Here is an 18,422-nt window from a genome sequence, read left to right on the forward strand (position 1 = left end):
TTCACTTAGCAAGGACAGGTGACATGAAACCGCGTGAAATCAATTTAATGGAAGGCCTTTTGAGTTTGTGTAGGGAACCAAGGTTTTTGATCACTGTTCCTACGTGTTCGAGAAAAAAAGTCCTTTGGGCACTCGACAATTTAGTTTGATCCAAAGGAGGCTATCTCGATGCAAAATTCGAGGATTGAGTGCGTTGCAAAGTGTCAAATTTGTATCGTTTTCCAAAGTCATTATTTATGTCTATAGATATCGAGCGATCGATATTCATTAGATTGATTGATTCTCTATATCGATTTCTATCGCCCCCCAACAGTTACTCTTGCAGATACACACCTACTCGCTCTTTTTGACTTTGGTTTTATAATTGTTCGAGAAATATCTACCTTGTGTCTTAACACGTTTTAAAGTTATCACTAATATTAAAGCATAAACTCGATTCAGTTATCATTTCTTACAGGGTGTGAAACTGATCAGAAATCCTCTGTTTTGAATTCTCCTGTTTGAGTGGAATTTTATCAAGGCGTATTTTCCCGATACAAGTAGTGTCTTTCCAGTCATGTGACCACAGTACTTGCCAAACACCCGCTTCATCTCATTGGTAATCTGTAAATAACCTCGGCTACAAAGAAATGAAACATAAGCAAGTGACCTTCTGTAACAAAGAATCACTTCAACCTAGAACCCAGATTCTTCATTCCCCTTGACCAGCACTCAAGAACCGAGCGACCCTGGAAAGTACTGATTAGAAATCCGGTTGAATTGCGCATGCCCAGCTGATAATCAGGTGCTTCAGTCGGGTCCCTGTTGTTTTACTTCTTGTGGTTTTCATTGTTTTTACAACCAACCAAAATCAATCCTGCAACGGAACTTTCGAGAGTCACTCGCTTGCACAGTAAGGGGCGACGACTCAAGGTAAGAGCTTGGGGGTCATTGTAGAGTGCATCACGTATGCGCATGTCAGTTTTTTAACCCTAAGTTTGAATTTCATAATGTTGTGATCATGTAGCCAGTCATTTATTCATTCAGCCATTTTCCTTATAAGAGTGTGTAACAGTTGCTTGACTTCTTACAGTGTGTTAAGTTAAGTTAAAGAGTGGGTAAGTGTAACCGACTGCCGTTGTAGTTTCTCACTTAGCTTCATTCTCATTAAAGTTGCGTCGAACTATCTACAATTAATAAATTTATACTAGTGTTCTTATGTAAATATTGCAAGTGGTTTGGTTGAGTGACTTGTATTCTATCATTCAATAGAATCCGAGTACGGCAAGCTCTAAAAGTGAAGCGGAGACAAGCCCATTTGTGTGTACGCATAGGACCCATGTTGCAGGGACAGTAAACAAGCAGGTGCACACGAAGAGGATATTGGTTGATTTCTTTGTTTTAGCGGGGACAGTGTGCAAGAGCAGTGCTCACAATGTGACATTTAGAACTGGGGTCATTTTGTTCCTGCTTCATGAACGACGAATTCGACACAACTGAATTTCATGCATCATTTTGTGTTGTCCCCGCAACGTAAATAAATAAATAAGTTATAAATAAATTACAATATTGAGAGAGGAAGCCACATCAGCTTTTGGTGGTTTCCATGTGGGTCCTCTATCCTGGTCAAATTAGAATTTAGTGTTGGTTTTTGTGGAGGCAGGAAAACCGGAGAACCCAGAGAAAATCCCTCGAAGCCAGGCGAGAACCGACAACTCAACCCACATAAGGCACTGGGCAGGAATCGAACCCGGCCCACATTGGTGGGAGGCCAACGCTCTCACCACTGCGCCAACTCTACTCCCTTTTCCGCACTAGCAAAACTTTCAAACTGAGAAAAATGTCGTTGCAACATGTCCCCGCTTCAAGTTAAGTCCGCTAGTGTTTGGTCATCTTAAGAATCTAAATCACTATCTTTCCTCACGGTTTTTGTGAAGACGTGATCAAAAAAAAAATAACGATGACGATAAAAAAAATAAGAAATATGTATATTTAAGGACCTTATTATGTATTATTTCTCTCAGTTAGTGCACGCGTTGTGATTGGTCAATTTAGCGGGCCGTATTCTACTATACTGCACGCTAAAAATTATAGCTGTTTTGGTTGCCAAAATGTTTCGTGATTCATCGCCAAGTTTTCTTAACTTTTTTAGCAAGTAAAAGTTAAAAACTTTCTTTTATTTCTGAAATTTTGTATTAAAACCTGCTAACGACTTAAGAGTCACTTAACAACGATTTCAAATTGACTCGTTTTGCTTTCGAGCTGCGTCAGAAATTTGACGCCGTTCCGCGGGAACAGAAATCGTTCCCAAACCCGTCAGACACACAGTAGAGATGAAACAAATATCTTACTAACCTCATTTTCTTGGTCCATACTGTAAGTTATGGATCCTCATTTTTCCCTTTCAGTGGGGGAGCACTCGTTTCGTAACTTACAGTACGGCTCTCGAACTGGGTTACTAAGAGGTATCTATAGTCAGCCTCCGCCATTTTCGATGCCATCGAAATTATTGATATTGCATAGTGAAGCGAAATCTTATTGCTTCACTGTAAGTTGTGTTCCTAAAAGTATGTTTAATTATCTTAAGTAGTTTCACAGTGATTTCCTTCGTTTCGACATGCTCCGAATAAAATATAATAGCCAAACTCTCGCATGTAAACAAAAACAAAGGTGTGGCTGACTAGGGCCCTTTAACTTACAGCTATAATTTAGTTTCAGAAGTTTTTGTTCTTGTTACTTGGAGACTTCTGCACATTCAGGTTTTGTATTCTGTTGAGAAAGTAATGCAGGTTGCTGGACCTCTCCCTACATTCACAACTTAATAACAAGCTAAAAATTAGTACTTACTTGCAAGATGTACCATCCTCCAGGTAAAGTTGGTTAATGGTAATATTAATCACCATGCCTTGTGGAATAGGAACCGAAGAAACACAATCTGTATTACTTGGGTAATCGTTAGGATATCCGGGACTTTTGAGTGTGTTATTAATCACTGGACCACACCCTGCATGTATCAAAGCAAAAGAATAAAAAGACACAGTTGACATCGACGAAATGGTTGTATTCTAGCAACTGTGAGTTTCCATTGGCCCTGAAATGCCCCATTGGGGAAGTAGTCAATTACGAAATTTATTTATTTACTTATTTATTTAATTTTTATTTATTTCTCTAACTTTTTTGTTTCAGTTTCAAAACCCCTCCAAGGCCTGACAAGCATCCTCAAGAAACCAGAACACACAGCATCCTTCATCTCATTTTTACTTAACAAATCTTCTCTTATCTTAAGATAAGGATTTTAATTTTTCTATTTTTCTTTGTTTACTTGGACATGATTTTGTCCACACCCCATCCATCTGTAACTATGAAAGCAACGACAATGAAACTGAGAGGGTGTATTGTTTTGTGCGTCCAGCTTTACTTTCAACAACTTTACTTCAAGATAATAGTCTTTGGTAGCTCGCAGTTAACGGCGAGCTTCTTAACCTAAGCAAGAGAGCTATGCTATTAAGCTCAAAGAGAAGTATATAAACGATGCATAAAAAATAAACTTCATGCAGTGATTTCAAACAGTATAAAAGACTGATGTGATACGCACCACACACACATTTCTCTCAGTACATAACCTTTTCTAGTAACGTGGCGGTGTAAAGCGAGCTATAGATTACGTGCTTTGTGTCGGCGCCACGCGAGAGGTGATAAAATTGTCACGTGTTGAGTACAAAGAACCAACAAATACCGGTATTTCTCTTTTTATGTCGTTTCATTGTTGAAAAAAAGGCATTTACAAAGAGGGAGAGATTTCATCGCATGATCTTTCATCTTTCAGCTTTTTGAGAATAGTTTTCTCCATGATGAGATGGATCTCACAGTGGCATGGTTTTCTTTGGCAGACTGTAGTACTCACGTCTTTTCCCAAGGTAGGGCACTGCATGACCCCAGCCGAACAAGTCCACTGAACGAAAACGGCCGTAAATTCACCTCATGCTCCGAAAACTATTGTCCATAATGTCTGTGAAATTTCGAGGAGTATTTAAAAGTGAATTTACGGCTGTCTTTGTTCAGTGGACCCGCTCGGCTGGGGTCATGCAGTGCCCTACCTTGGGAAAAGATAGAAGACAAAGCAATGAAGCCACAAACCAACTAAATGACCATAAACTTGCCTAGAAAACTCACCAAAACTTCACTACACACCTGAAGCTTGGTAGGTTTATTTTTATTCATAATTCTTCGTATATTTAGGCTTAAGAATATAATCCATACAAATCCTTATATTTCGATTGTTGCGAAACCTGGAAACTGATAATTTTCAGCATTATTATACGATGTCTGACAACAAGCTCGTGAAAACGATCGTGGATGCTGCCACTCTGACTGGCTTAGCCACCGGCATCGGCTAGATTGCGAAAAAGGTGGTGAAAGAGAACTTCACCTCTGACCCCAGCAGCAACATCATGAACTAGGCAAAGTTCACTGCTGTCATGACTGGCAGCGTCAAGCTGAACAGTATCTCGAAGACCAGAAGATTCTTCCAACCAGTTAAAAAATTAAGCATATTGCTATATGTGCAAATGGCTAGTATCGGAATGATGATCGGAAGCGCCATCATTAACGCTGTTGCTTTCACCGGCGGCAACTATCTTGCTAGCTATTTGGCCAGCGACGGAAAGGTCACATTGGAAGGGAAAATGCGGCATGACAAAGCCATTGAAGCATATAATGCCCCTTACACCAAATACACATGTGACCGCACCAAGCTTCTTGATTGGATCGATACCATCAGAAAAATGAAAGAAAAGGCAAAGCAGGACTTCACGAACACTGATTACGCAATCACACTCTAACGCCAAATGCACCCAGGCCAACCAATTACACCCCCAAAGAACCTCAATTCTCTGACTTTTATCAACCCAGTCACCATCAGAAACAAGGTGAGTTGCTTTTCGGTTATGCAGCTTTTCATTCTCTTTGAACGTTTCGTGGTGTAACATAATGGAATCTAAGCTCACCAAAGTCTACTACAGCCCCCAGGGCTACTGGAGAGTTATCGCTGCCATTAAAAAATTAGCGGACGCTGCAGAAGCCCCAGAAGACACTCAATGTATCCGCACCCAACGCGGTCCACCAAGCGGACCTTCTTATTCTGCCACACAAAAAGCTGCCACGGGGGGCGGAAAGTTTACAATATGCGCTGACCGTTGTTGACGTGGCCAGCCGCTACAAAAAAGCTGAGCCTCTGACCTCAAAAGATTCTGCTGAAGTTGCAAGAGCTTTTCAGTCGATTTACATGCGAAGCCCTTTGACGTGGCCTCAGCTGCTTCAAGTTGACCCTGGGCACGAGTTTATGGGAAGTGTGACCAAAGAGATGGAAAACCACAAAACAACCGTTCATCGTGGGCGCAGTGAGATTCACAGAGACCAAGTTGCACGCTGGTGGATTGCTTATTCGGTCATCAGTATGCCGTGGAAATGCTCCTGCCTTCTGGCCAGCGGTCGACTACGTGGGTGAAAGGCTTCCCGACGTTGTTAGCGCTCTGAACAATGGGGTGACCAGTCTTATCGGGGGAAAAAACGGCTGTTGCAATGAAAGAGAAGGCTGTGTCACATCCAAACCCTCTACAAAGAATTCCAGACCTGTTGGGTTGAAAGAAAAGAAAGCTCCCCCTTCTCATTAATGTACGATATTTGTATCAACCCGGTGAACTTGAAGGCGGAACTAAAAGAGCTACAGACCCAATCTGGTCTTTGAAAGTCTACAGTCTGTAACCAAACCTGACCAGCCTTATATCTATTATTTGTTTGACGGGCCTAAGCGCGGTTTTGTCCACCAAGAACTGTTGGTTGTGCCGCCAAATACACAGCTTCCGCCTGCCAACGCCTTTCGTTAATATCTTTTTGTCTGTATGTCAGTGTGTGAACGCTGTCATCTGCTATCCAATGCTTTGTATCAAAGGATGAAAGTGAAACCCTATTCACATGCATGCTATATATCTCATGACCCTCGCTGCGAAGAATGCTCATTCCATGCTAGAATTGTTTTTTTGCTAAAAGCGCTTCTTCGTAGTGCTCGTGCCTAACTTCTTTTACACCACATTCTTTTTCGCACCCTTTGCTTTCCTTATATTTTTTTGGTTTTCTTCCAAGACTGAATACATTTTTGGCCTTATGGTCACTGCTTCCTTAATTGTCCTTCTCTCGTACTCACCTTTCATCCTGCCTAGAACCTTTTTATTTCTGTCATTGTAAAGCATGTGGTCTTTTGGATAGTTGCTTTTGTCATACAAATCAATGTCTTCCGCAATATCCATATCTAAGAGAAAGCTGTCTGTATCCGTGTAAATAAGCTCGCGCTTCGGTCGATACTTAGTTTTCAAGCAATTATAGAAAAAATCATAAATCAAGATCTTGCCGTTGTCGAGAATTGTCATACCTGTGTGAACAGGCTTGCTCAGTAGGGGTTGCTTTTGTGCATGTGTATGCCTCCCAAGTCATTTTCAAATATCTCATACCTTGCAAATGAAGGGCTGGCCACCAAACAACATATCTTGTCTGTCTCCCAGCTTCGGAAAATCTTCACATCGATATGGTTTCTCAAGTTCTCCATTGTTTTTCCGAAAACCAAGTTGTTCATAATTTTGTAAAAGTTGCTCTCGAAATCACTTTTCGCTTTCTTCCTGAATTCAGTGTTCATCCGGATCTAGGGCTCCATCCAGGGTTCTTGTTCAAACTTGATCGCTCTGTGCACCTTTTCAAACGCATTCTTTGTTTGAGACATAGCTGCAGGTTCTTGTGGTGTACCACGTAATTGTTTTTGTCCTCCAGCATCAGCACTAGCTTCTCGCTGTTCGGTTGGTCCAATTTCAGGTCTTCCATCAAACACTTTTGGTAACCCGACATTAACTCCTTTCCAATGACCTTTTTCTCCAGCGCAAGTAGGTAACTGTTCTCCTCTTCGTGCAGCTCTTCAGTGTACTTCAGGTCTACCTCTAGTATCCACCCCTTTCATTTTCATAATCTGTTCTTCTGTGGGCATGACACGCTTCCACTTGAAACCGTTTTTCGGCAGTGGCAAGCTCATCGCCCAGCCGTAACGGTTATTCGCGTCTAAGTAAGTTATGTAATTTGTTGGTTTGCTCGGGTCGTATCCTTCAACCAGCGTGTTGCTCGCCTTTGCATAGCGCTTGCTCACCATTGAGATACCTCCTCTCATTCCTCTCGATCGAGATGAAAAGGTACATGTCTTGGTCTGTCGAGAGCTCAAGCTCCATGCCTGTCTTTTTCAGAAGAGCATCCCAGGTCAAGCTCGGTGAACTGTAATAATACGCTGCATCCAGCCCGTATTTTTCTATACATACCTTTCTGAAGTTTTTGAAAACATCCGCTAACAGCAACACGTCTGTGGTTACGTACACTTTGTGATAGTCACCAAGATTTTTGCACCCGAATGCTTCCCATATACTTTCTTCGCATGCTCATACTCTTCTTCAGTGATGCTCTGGGAGTAAAACGCCTCTTTTGCAGGCAGCTTTTTCTCACTAAACCTTTCAAAAGAATCCGTGTATTCGTACAGGTAAATTCCTTTCTTCAAGAGCAGCCTTCTGTTTTCTTTCTCTTTGTGCCTCTTCTCTGTTATTTTGAAAGACTTGGGGTTGCTGCCTTTACAAGAGAATCCAGATGGCTCAGCAAGAAATTCATACTATCGATGAATCTAAGATTTCCCGAAGAGAATGAAATGTAATTTTCCACATTGTTCTTTCTCCGTGCACTCTCGACACTGCCTGGATCAAAAGGTGCCCATCATAGCCTTCCAAGTTGTGAAATACAACCGGGATTGGCACCGTTTTTGCATTCAATCTAAGCTTGAAGTTACATTCATTATGCGCAGCCCCGCGGTACTTTCCTATCGTGTGGCAATAGCCTTTCACTAAGTCTTTGTGTTTTGGCACCAACAAAGGCTTTGTGCAGAACAAACATGTTTCCTGGTTGTTTGCAATCCATTGGTCTGTTTGATCTCTTACTTTTCTTTCTTTTTGTGGTCCAAAAAAGTTTATTTTTCGGATTGCCTCGCAATGACATCTTTTGTGGCTTTTACCGAAATAACCGCCAGTTTCATAGTCATACACAGAAATAGAGTCCAAGAAAAGATCCTTAACCAAACTTTTATTACAAATGTGGCCGTCAGTTGCATTGCATTTTTGTTTTTCCCAATCTTCAGGCATCATCAAGAGTGGCTTAGAGTTTGCCAGTTCCGCCCTCATTGCCGCTTCATCCCTTAAAATACATCGCAAAAACACATAAACTGTGTCTTCGCCTCTACAATGAACAGGGCCCTACGTTTCAACATCACTTTATACGATTTTTTAAGCAAATCCGCATGGCATCACAATTTATTGAACATATGAAATAAATTTCAGTTAATCAACAACTCTTGTTTCCATTTTGAGCTATGTGCTTTGCTAATCATCCATTCATTGACCTTGGATAACCTCACGTGAGAATCCTGAAAATCACCCAATCAGAGCGAACTTTAGCATCTTGATATGTGCTTGCCAAAGTTGGCCACTGTCTTTTGCTCTCACACGAAATAGACTACAGTGCTACATTTTGTCCACAATATTTTCTATTCGCATATTCCCTGTTCTACTTCGCGTCATCTGGAAAGTGGTGAACCCAGCCAGAATCTAGCCGGTGCAATCGTGGGGCTCATTGATCTCGCATTGTGCGTGGTTTTTTGAACGCATTATAAACCAAACAGGTCTTGACAACATGGCACCGACTCGCCGAGCAAGGAACACTTCCACGTTGGCTGACCCCGGTCATTTACCTGCAGACCTCGAACTTGGCAGGCTATATGTTAAAGGTTTGTGGTCTTTGTGCAGCCAGCTCAACCTCACAACGACCGGTGGACGTGCTGCCCTGATTAATCGTATCGACGAGGCACGGTAAAACACAGGAAACCTTTCTGGCACTCCGCCCCCTATTCAAGATGGCGGCGAGCACATGGCAAACCAAAATGCTCTTGAACTGCAGTTCCAACAACTCCAGCGTCAAGTCCAAAAGCGACTGGATCGGGAGTTGCCACAAGATGAGCTTTTGTCAGCCACGTAACTGACCCAAGTACAATCCATCGTACAAGGGTCATTAAACGAAGCGATAGAAAAAGCCGCATCAGCCGCAGCACAAGCCGCAGTTCGCGATTTCAGTGGCTTGCCTCCACCAGCTTCTGATCCAGCCACCCCCGCAGGAGAATCCTCTGTGGATCTTACAGCAACTTCTTCAGCAGCTTCAGCAGCATCCACAAGCAATAGCCTACCTGAATCACAAATATCAAGTCCAAGTCCTGGAAATTGCTCTAGATCTGCAACAGACACAGCAATGGATTGCGTGCACAAGCTGCCGGCCAAACTGGTCAAGGAGATACTCACCGGTGAGTTTACGGAACTATCTAAATTGCTTCCCAAGAACTTTAACGTTTTAAATCCGTCCCAGGATGAGCCGCTTACCTTAACTGTGGAAATTTCAGTCATTAAAGTAAATAAGGCCAAAACTACATCAATAACTGACATCTCGGAGTGGACGACGGCCTTTAGTGCCTACATGGGTGTTCTATAAGCAAGTTCCCACACCGTGCCTCTGAGTTACTAGAATATGTCTCTCATTCGCTATGCTGCTAGATACCATAAGGGGTTAGGCTGGTGTGTGTATGACATAAAGTTCCGGCAGAAGGCTGCCACTAACAAGTTATTGAAATGGTCAACCATTGACAGTCAATTATGGCTCAAAACCTTTACGGTTGCACCTTCACTTCTAAAGGAAGACATCAGGGTTTTCCAGTCAGGACCCTCATCGTCAAGTACCTCTAGGGGGACCGAAAACCATACTTGTCACAACTTTAACAGGGGAGTTCCCTGCGCCAGAACCCCTTGCATCTATGCCCACAAATGTAACAGGTCTGGGTGTGGGAAAGATCATCCCGGGATTAAGTGCCCCACTAACTATGGAACAGAAAAACAACCTCCCCCTAGGGCGGGAAAGTGACTCCCTGAGCACCAAAGCACCCGCCACCGAGAAAAGTAGCTTTGGTGGTGTAGTTACTCCTGTCAATGTAGAAAGCTTATATCAGGCCTTATCCAATCATCCTGAAAGGGAATTTGTCGACAAACTGTCTTCAGAGCTGAGAGAGGGGGCTAGGATCAGTTATTCTGGTCCTAGATCCCCACGCTTTTCAAATAACTTACCTACTGCTTATTTAAATCCTGAGGTGGTTACAACAAATTTAAATTATGAGGTTTCAAAAGGGCGTACCGTGGCCCCCTTTTTTCACACCCCCTTTTAAAAATTTTCAAGTTTCACCTATTGGTCCTGTTCCCAGAAAACATTCTGACAAATTCAGAACGATATTTCATTTATCCTACCCTAAGTCTGGGACCTCTAGCATCAATTATTTTATTGAAAAGGATGATTTCTCCCTCCAATATATTACTATTGACAACACCATCGAAGCAATTCAAAACTTTGGCCAGCACTGCTACATGGGAAAAACAGACATAGCGTCTGCTTTTCACCTCAATGTTCCATTTCCTTTGTCTGCCACATCTTGGATGATTTCCTCATAGTGGAACCACCCTGTCCTACCCCTCTGCTGGATTCACTTTGCCGGGCAAGTCTGTCAAGTATGATCTTGACCTTCAAAACTCTGAATATTCCTATCTCTGCATCCAAAACCGAGGGGCCTTGTCAAATTATTGAGTTCATGGGTACCATACTAGATTCTGGGAAAATGGAGGCAAGGCTACCCGAGGATAAGGTAGAGAGGATCAAGTCTGCTATCTCCAATTTCCAATCTCGGCGGTCAACAACTGAAAGGTACATAAAAACCCCACCCTCTGTTCTGGCACAGGTCCCCCAACAGCTAGTTAGCCTGTTATAAGTTGGCCAGCCTGTTATTCCAAGTGACACAAATACCTTGTTTTGGGAGTTTTATCCCTTTATACATCACCAGCAGCTCTGACAAATGTACTGTTTAGCTCAATCCCCCGCCCTCCTCCCTGCAGACCCATCTCACAAATATATTTCTGACATAGTGTAAACTTCCCCAATCCTTGCAAACTAAAAGGCATAAATTGTTTTAAAATGAAATGAAGATTATTATACTGGATATTGTTATTCTTGGACTAACTAGATTTTTCCAGTGGCCCATCAATGGGGGAATGCTTTGCATTTTGTGGGGATGAAGTCCTCATCCCATCACACTCTTGCCCCCATAGACTCGATTTTCGGAGACCAACTCCCTCCAATTTTACCCCCTGGAGTTAGGTTAGTGGAGGCCCACTCCCTCGTCTCTACCCAGGAATGTTTACAGTGGCCCTGAGTGAAGGCCTACTCCCTTCTCTCCATCCACTGTCTACATTTCCTTGGGCTGTAGGTTTTGTTTTCTTGACACTCCAGGGATTCACAGGGCTAAAATATTAACTGAGCACTCTGTCACCCTTTTCCCCATTTTCAGCCACACAAAGTTGTTGTTGTCCTTATTTTAAGAGAAGCAAGGGGAAGTTGATTAATCATGCATCGCTGTTTTTACGGTAAAACTTTCTTCTTGGGTTTTTGGCAGATCGCAGCCATGGATCTTTCTTAACAAAGACTCAAAGTCTGCGTATATTATGAAAGGCGCTTTCATCTGCTTATGGTAGTTTGTGAAAGACACCTTGTTCTCGCCCTCTTTTGGCATTTCTTCTCTTGTTGGTCTTTTCAACAACCCTTTGCATTCAGGTTGGTGCTTTTCAAGTCGGATCCTTTGTTTTGTACCCATGCAAACGACGTTCACAGAAATGTTTACACTCATTATGCCTGTTTTGATCATATAAGAGCGTGCTAAGCCTTCTTACATTACTGTAGTGAGTATTTTAACCTTGCTGGATAAGCATCAAGTTTATCCGTTGAATAGCAACGTCCTTTCCGCAGATTCTGTGAACAATAACATGTTCATTTTCCCAGCCAAACACATTGATTGCAAGATTTGGGTTTTGTTTTTCGAGTTTATCAATTTGTGAAACCGGTGTTGGGAAGTCGATACCTGTGAAATTAAGACCATCTTCTGTGGGGTAACTGCTAGTTCTTTCTACTTTTTTTCCTTCTGCTGCTGGGAAAAGAGCAGCATGAAGCGCCCATCTCAGACACTGATTGTCTTTGTTTTGGATGTTACTTATTGCTTTCTTATTTTGCAACTTTTTTGGGAGAGGAAAATAGCTTCCTCCACGAAATGGTTCGTATCGAGCAGCATTAACAAATGTGGCCAAATCCTTTCTTTCACCCAGCCTGAACCTCTTTGCGACCATGCCTCCATTTCACCTTTCACTTGATTAATGAAGCGGTCGAAGGCGTCATTCACCAGTGCTTTATTGTTTCTGTTAATAATCACAGGATTGTTCTGTTTGAAATAATGTTTCATGTATTGCGATTCATTGTTTCTCATGAACTTAACAAGAAGCCCAAATTGAGTTTTGACCATCGCCAAGCTGGTGATTTCATTTTTAATCACATCAGTAAATCTTGTTTTTGCTTTTTGCGCAAATTTCAAAAGATCAGCTTTGTATGGATAACCTTCTGGAACAGTCATTTTCCATACACGAAGCCATTCACTAACATTATTTCTAAGCAATTCAAAATCCATGCCTCTCTCAACTCTCACAGGCTCTAGACGCCTCTTTTGACTTTTTTTTCTTGTTCCGGAATTAATCCATAGAGCAATTCCAACACGTCAGATGAAAATCTTGATGTAGCCATTATGCTGCTTATACCAAGGCAACATATTTCTTCAAATAGAAAATAATTCTGGGACACCAGCCCCCGCAAGTTCCGGTTACATTCCTAAAAGCTTCAGTTTTCCGAGATTCCAACCCCCCACACATATAACGGGGGGTTTCGCGACACCTTTTATTTTATAGAATCTCGGCTCTTAGAGCAGTAAAAATAAAAATTCTATTTTCACTACTCTAAGAGCCGAGATTCTATAAGATAATATGTGTCCCAGAACCCCCGTTATATATGTGTGTAAAACTTACAGAGAATCCACACACTTAGGGCTTAAAAACGCCAAATATTCATGTCAATGTTTACGTTCACTATAGCAATCAATGACAAAACTCTGTTTCGGCATATTGAAAATTACCACGCTCAAGAGACATCATCTCTTGAGACGCTATTTATGTCTTAGTTTTGTCGAAAACTCATGTTCCAGTTTTTCTAGTGAAAATGAAATGCGGTCGGGAATCCTTATTCAATATAAGGTGAGATTGCTGTCATCATTTTGTTAGCGATGCCCAACGAGTTTGCCAAGCAGAAAAGTCTCTGATGAGTCCCATGGCCGGGACGAAACGAGCTGCGTAAGACTAGCCACTAGCAATGTATTATCACAAGTAACTGTCAACTTTAAATGAAATGTTAGAATTTATCAAAGTGGGAGATAAACTTGGTGTACTCTTCAAGTTTTATCAGCTTCCTTATGGTCCCACTTACCGCTTGAAACCGAGGGCAACGAAACCAGAGTGAAATTTAGTAGATATCCTCCTCGCTCAATCTCTCCGTCTGAATGAAATATTACTTCCACTTGGTCTCCAGTCACGCGAAGATTTTGACCGGTCTTGTTACCACAGTAACGTTGTCTTTTGCCCATCCCGTCAGTAATTCTCAAAAAGTCTTTGCTACAAAGAAAGGTAAATGATGTTTTGCACCAAACAACTAAAACTGAGTACTGAACTGAGTATACTCATGAGACATTCCAAAAAAAACTCTAATTAAAACCTACATACTAACATAGCTCCTGATACAACCTGGCAATAAGAATTGTCATGCTTTAGCGTGCACTATCGAATTATGATACACGCAGGAAGAAGCACAAGAGCTGCTTGAGGGACAGCAGAGCTAGAGCAACTAGCTTCTTGAGTGCTCTCCAAACAATATCTACGCAAAGTATCTGTCGAGCCAGCTGAAAAGAGGTAACTATATATAATACAAAACGTGCAGCTGACTGTTTACAGAAAGTCATTTATAGCACTAAGCCTTAAAGAAGGTATGCTTATATGTACCAAACTGTACCAGGCTTTGGACAGCCCACATATGCTTTTGTATAGACAATGGAATCAGTGGAAGTAGAGTGTCTGGACGGGGGAGTTGGATCTCAGTTATCAGTTTCCAGAAAATTTTGCAGATACCAGATCTCAGCAATAAGTTTAAAAAAAGGGTCAATCCGATTCTCAGCTACCAGTTAAACCCCACCCAGATGCTGCGAGGAAAATTTAGAGATCATAAGTGAAAAGAACTATTCTTACTTACTTTCACGCGCCTTTATTTTTGCGTTTTCGAGAATTGACAAAAATCGCGAAACTTAAGACTTGTGAACAAACACCTGGCGAATTTTACACTCTCAAAGTTAAATACTCAACAAGAAAATGGCGTCCATTAAAGTTGAATCACTTTTTTCGATCAGTTCTTTCAGGCCCCAACCAAAGCACGCCGGTGAAATTTGAAAACGCAGCTTTATTTCTGTGGTTAGGCCTACCGTCCACACTAATCCGTCACGAAAACAGTACTTTTCGAAACGCTCTTCAAACCGGAGGAATTTAAACTAAAACGCCAGCTTCGCGTTTGGAAGTGTGTAAACGGAAAAATTTTGAAAATGGAGCTTTTCGAAAACGATGACGTTACAAAAATCACTTTATTTGCCTGCTCGAGTTTTCCTCAAACACAAATCCAAAGTGATCGGTGATTGTTGCATTCTTAAATTTCTCCAGCGTAGTGCATGTGCACGGGATCTCAGTGTACAGTTATCAAAATGACCATTAACTGGTTTCTTGTAGTTATCACTGAAGGATATGAGAGGATATGAGAGAGGGCTGGGGTAGACGTAGTCAGTGGAACGAAACTTCTTCTAGAAAATCCTTTTGAGCATCTACAATCGAGGACAGAAGTCCTTGGGACACTTATGCAATTTAATGAGTTGTGTTTTACAACTAAAGTTTGAGAAGAGCGCTGCTTTTTTTCAAAAACGGGTTGCTCTTCCCCTCCCCACCCAATACAATGTTGAAAATCAGAAGAAATTGCAAGTAGTAGTTTTCAACATTGTATGGGGTGTGGGGGGCGAAGTTAGGTAGGTGAAGTTGTATTCGCGTCTGGCATGTGCCCAAAAGTGCCAAAAGTACAAAATTTGTCCCAAGACTTTCGTCCATGATTGTAGATGACATTTAAATCTACTAACTGTCACACAGGAGAATGACTGATTGCGTTTGTACCTTAACTAAGAGTTCTTGTTTGAAATACCTTAGTTCGACACATTGATGATTTATTGCCTCTATAGAGATTATTAAAATAAGACCTTCGTTGACATATTTTCGCGTAATTTAACTCTCTGTTTATTCATTTTGTCTTCTTGAAATAGCGAAATTAAAACCTCGAGAAATATCGCCTAGCCGAAATCACAAAATTCAGTACGAACGAAACTAAGCACGAATAAGTTATTATTTTTACGATGACAAATGAGGGATGGGCCAATTCCAGTAGTGCCCACTCCCGACCTGGGCAAGACGTCTTGAAGCAATCCGGGGCAAACACGAAATTGTGTAATTTTTTGGGTCTGAGTTTGTGAGAAACCCAACAAGAGGGCGAGTGCATGACCACTATAAATAAGATTTGCATTTTTTTTTTACATTACATATATTCTCCCCTCCAAGCAAAAAAGGTGAAATACTGTTTGAAGCAACTAGAGCATGCCTTTGATTGAAGCGTGATATTTGTAGTATGTGTGTGAGATTTGTAAAGAACCATGACTGCACTGGTTAAATCAGGTTAAATTTGCCAAAGCGAAAGGCACTTTCGCCATTTTCTTAATTTGGAGGCATAACGGTGTTATAGTTAAACAATTACGGACTGTTTCCTTGCTTTCGAATCGAGATTCTAAGGTCGCAAAGCGTATAGCACCTTTGTCATCCTCATCTTTCTACTTCACGTCCCGTTCTTCCACGTCGGCAATGCAAATGCTCGACTTGATAGAGCTGAGCGATTGAATTAAAAGAGCGCTCCCCTTCTCTCACTGACTGCAGCGATTCAACATAAGACGAAGATGATGTATTACTGGATAATTCATCATCTTAGGACATTTTCCACTGAATAAAATCGCCAAAAAACCCCATCTCAACGAGTGGTAACTTTGTAGGAAATGCACTGATGTGACTAGTTTAGACTAGTATACGACACTTGCATTTTTGGCTTGGAGGGATCAAAAAACTGTTTTACGTGCCTGACCAGAGGTTAAATTAGAAAATTATGAATCAGTGTAACATAGACTTTAATTTTCTGGAATAAAAAGGGGGCAAAAATTTCATTTGATAGGCACTTTAAATATGCCAAGTAACTTACAATGCATGTGTCATTGAAAAATTAAAGACGTGTGATCCTTCAATATGAAACTATAATCTCAGATACCGATAAAATCTACATGCATTATAATATCCATATTTGATCAACAGGAGATGAAATACATAGGAATGCAGCATCATGTTTGTATTCTCTCCAACATGCGAGACCAAACCCATAAGGGAGCCAAATGCGTCGGGGTTTTCGCAGGGCCAGGAATATACCTGGACCCCGGGCAGGAGCAGAAGGATCAAAGGATCCTGAATATATAAAATGTTATCAGAAGCGTAACACCATCACATGTTGCTACATTACATTAGATACACTGATACACCTTGATAATCACAACCATATCACTTACCTGCAAAATGGACTTTCTTCCACATCAAAATCCTGAAAGTAAATGTTCATCGACCAGCCTTCTGGAATAGGATATGTATGTACATTGTCCGCATACCTTGGGTAGCTGACAGGATATCCTTCACTGATCAGAAAGCCGATCTCTGGGCCAAACGCTGTTAAGACCAGTTAATTCATTTTAGTAAAATGGACATCCAATAACAAAGGCCTAGTTAAAACCTCTCCCAGCTTAAAACCAACTTGCATGACTTGAAAGATGAGAGTTCATATTTACTTTATCGTGTTATCGCTATTTTCATAAACGTCTTCAAAGTTAGGACATCGAACTTCAGATTTAGCGATGAGCACCTTTTTCCGTGTTTATGTAGCCTCAACTAAACACATGAGAGGTTGGGAGAATTCAAGATAGTTATTCAAACCCGAGACACAGGTCAAACCTTTTGAGAATTCTTCAAACTCCTCAAGCGTTTAGATGAAGCTATGTAAACTCGAAAAAGTACACTATTGCTTTTCTAAAATATTTCTTGAAAATACAAGCGAATCTAAAACGTCACACCCATGTTTACATACGCTCATCTAAACACACCTATCGACCAATCAATGGGAGTGCGTGTACTTTCTCAGTTATTTTATTAAATCATTTCTCAGTAATTAATTGGCCATTTCTGCAATTCAGTGACCCCTGACACCCAGCATTGTCCAGACGGGGAGGGGGAGTAAATTGGATTCCGGTTTTTATGGAAAAAATAACAGTGTCTCAAACGTTTTGGCCACGACTGAAGGCATTCAAGATATGTCTTGAAGTGCGATCACTGCGTAAAATGTCACTTAAATCGAGAGATGCCATGGCCAACAAATAGTTAGAACAACTCTTTGATAACAATATAGACAGCATGGAACTTTCCTTTAAGTTTTAGTTTCCAACCCGTTCATTTTTTTTTTTTTTTGCAGTACAGGGACTGAGTGGCGGATCTAGGAGAGGGGCCCGGGCAAGCCCCCCATATTTTTGGTAAAAAAGAAATCACAGAAGGAAGAAAAGCCGGCAGGGCAAGCAAGACAACCCGCCCCCTTCCCCCCCACCCCCCCCCCCCCCCCCACCATAGCTCAAGGTCTGGATCCGCCACTGGGTTTAGTGCTTTGCACCTAGAGGGGCCTTACAGGGCGTTTTCTCGAATGACTCTCAAGCATTGTACTATTTTGACAAGAAAAGAGAGATTAGACCAGAGAAAACCTCTTACTTGTGAAATTGACTTGGAGTTCTTTCACATCAGTTCCATACTGGTTGATGGCCTGGCAAGTGTAGTTTCCATCCTTGTACAAACGGATGGTTGCAGTGTTTGTTGTATTTACCAGTACTGTAGAGTTCCCTATCAGTGCTGTGTATATGGGAGGAGTTCCTCTGGCTGAACATGACAGCATGCCTCCTTCTATTACTAACAGAGCAGCTGGGAATGTTACCATTGGTGGAACTAATCGGTTAGAAATAAAAACCTTAATATTCATTGACTTAACCATACCTGCTTACATTTAAATTAAACAAACCACATCTTGCTGTAATATATGAAAATTTCGTCAAAACGTGGCTTTAGTTGACACATTAACGCAAACGTAACATTTACATATACACTGTATTTTTGGAGCAAGCCAAGTTGCGTGCTCAAAACAACCCAGAGAAAAAA

The 18,422-nt window shown here is 41.5% G+C and overlaps 1 protein-coding gene, 1 long non-coding RNA gene and 1 pseudogene across 2 annotated transcripts in view; 1 reads left to right on the top strand and 2 right to left on the bottom strand.

Moving 5' to 3' along the window:
* Positions 1–18,422, top strand: part of LOC110064411 (uncharacterized) — a 237,601-nt gene that overhangs the window by 53,008 nt on the left and 166,171 nt on the right. The gene's annotated exons all lie outside the window — the stretch shown is intronic.
* The window catches only part of LOC110064397 (uncharacterized), a 38,266-nt gene that overhangs the window by 18,317 nt on the left and 1,527 nt on the right, over positions 1–18,422 (bottom strand). Inside the window, exons 2-6 of the mRNA XM_089296222.1 lie at positions 17,982–18,212; positions 16,745–16,898; positions 13,492–13,676; positions 2,827–2,983; positions 456–619 (exon numbers count right to left, since the gene is read on the bottom strand). Coding sequence (XP_089152348.1) covers positions 456–619; positions 2,827–2,983; positions 13,492–13,676; positions 16,745–16,898; positions 17,982–18,212 — 891 coding nt within the window. The remainder of the gene's footprint in view (positions 1–455; positions 620–2,826; positions 2,984–13,491; positions 13,677–16,744; positions 16,899–17,981; positions 18,213–18,422) is intronic.
* Positions 6,070–13,479, bottom strand: LOC149108298 (uncharacterized; annotated as a pseudogene).

This window comes from Orbicella faveolata, unplaced genomic scaffold (assembly GCF_042242905.1).
Source record: "Orbicella faveolata isolate gen_17 unplaced genomic scaffold, um_ofav_v1 contig_26, whole genome shotgun sequence".
Classification (NCBI taxonomy): Eukaryota; Metazoa; Cnidaria; class Anthozoa; order Scleractinia; family Merulinidae; genus Orbicella; species Orbicella faveolata.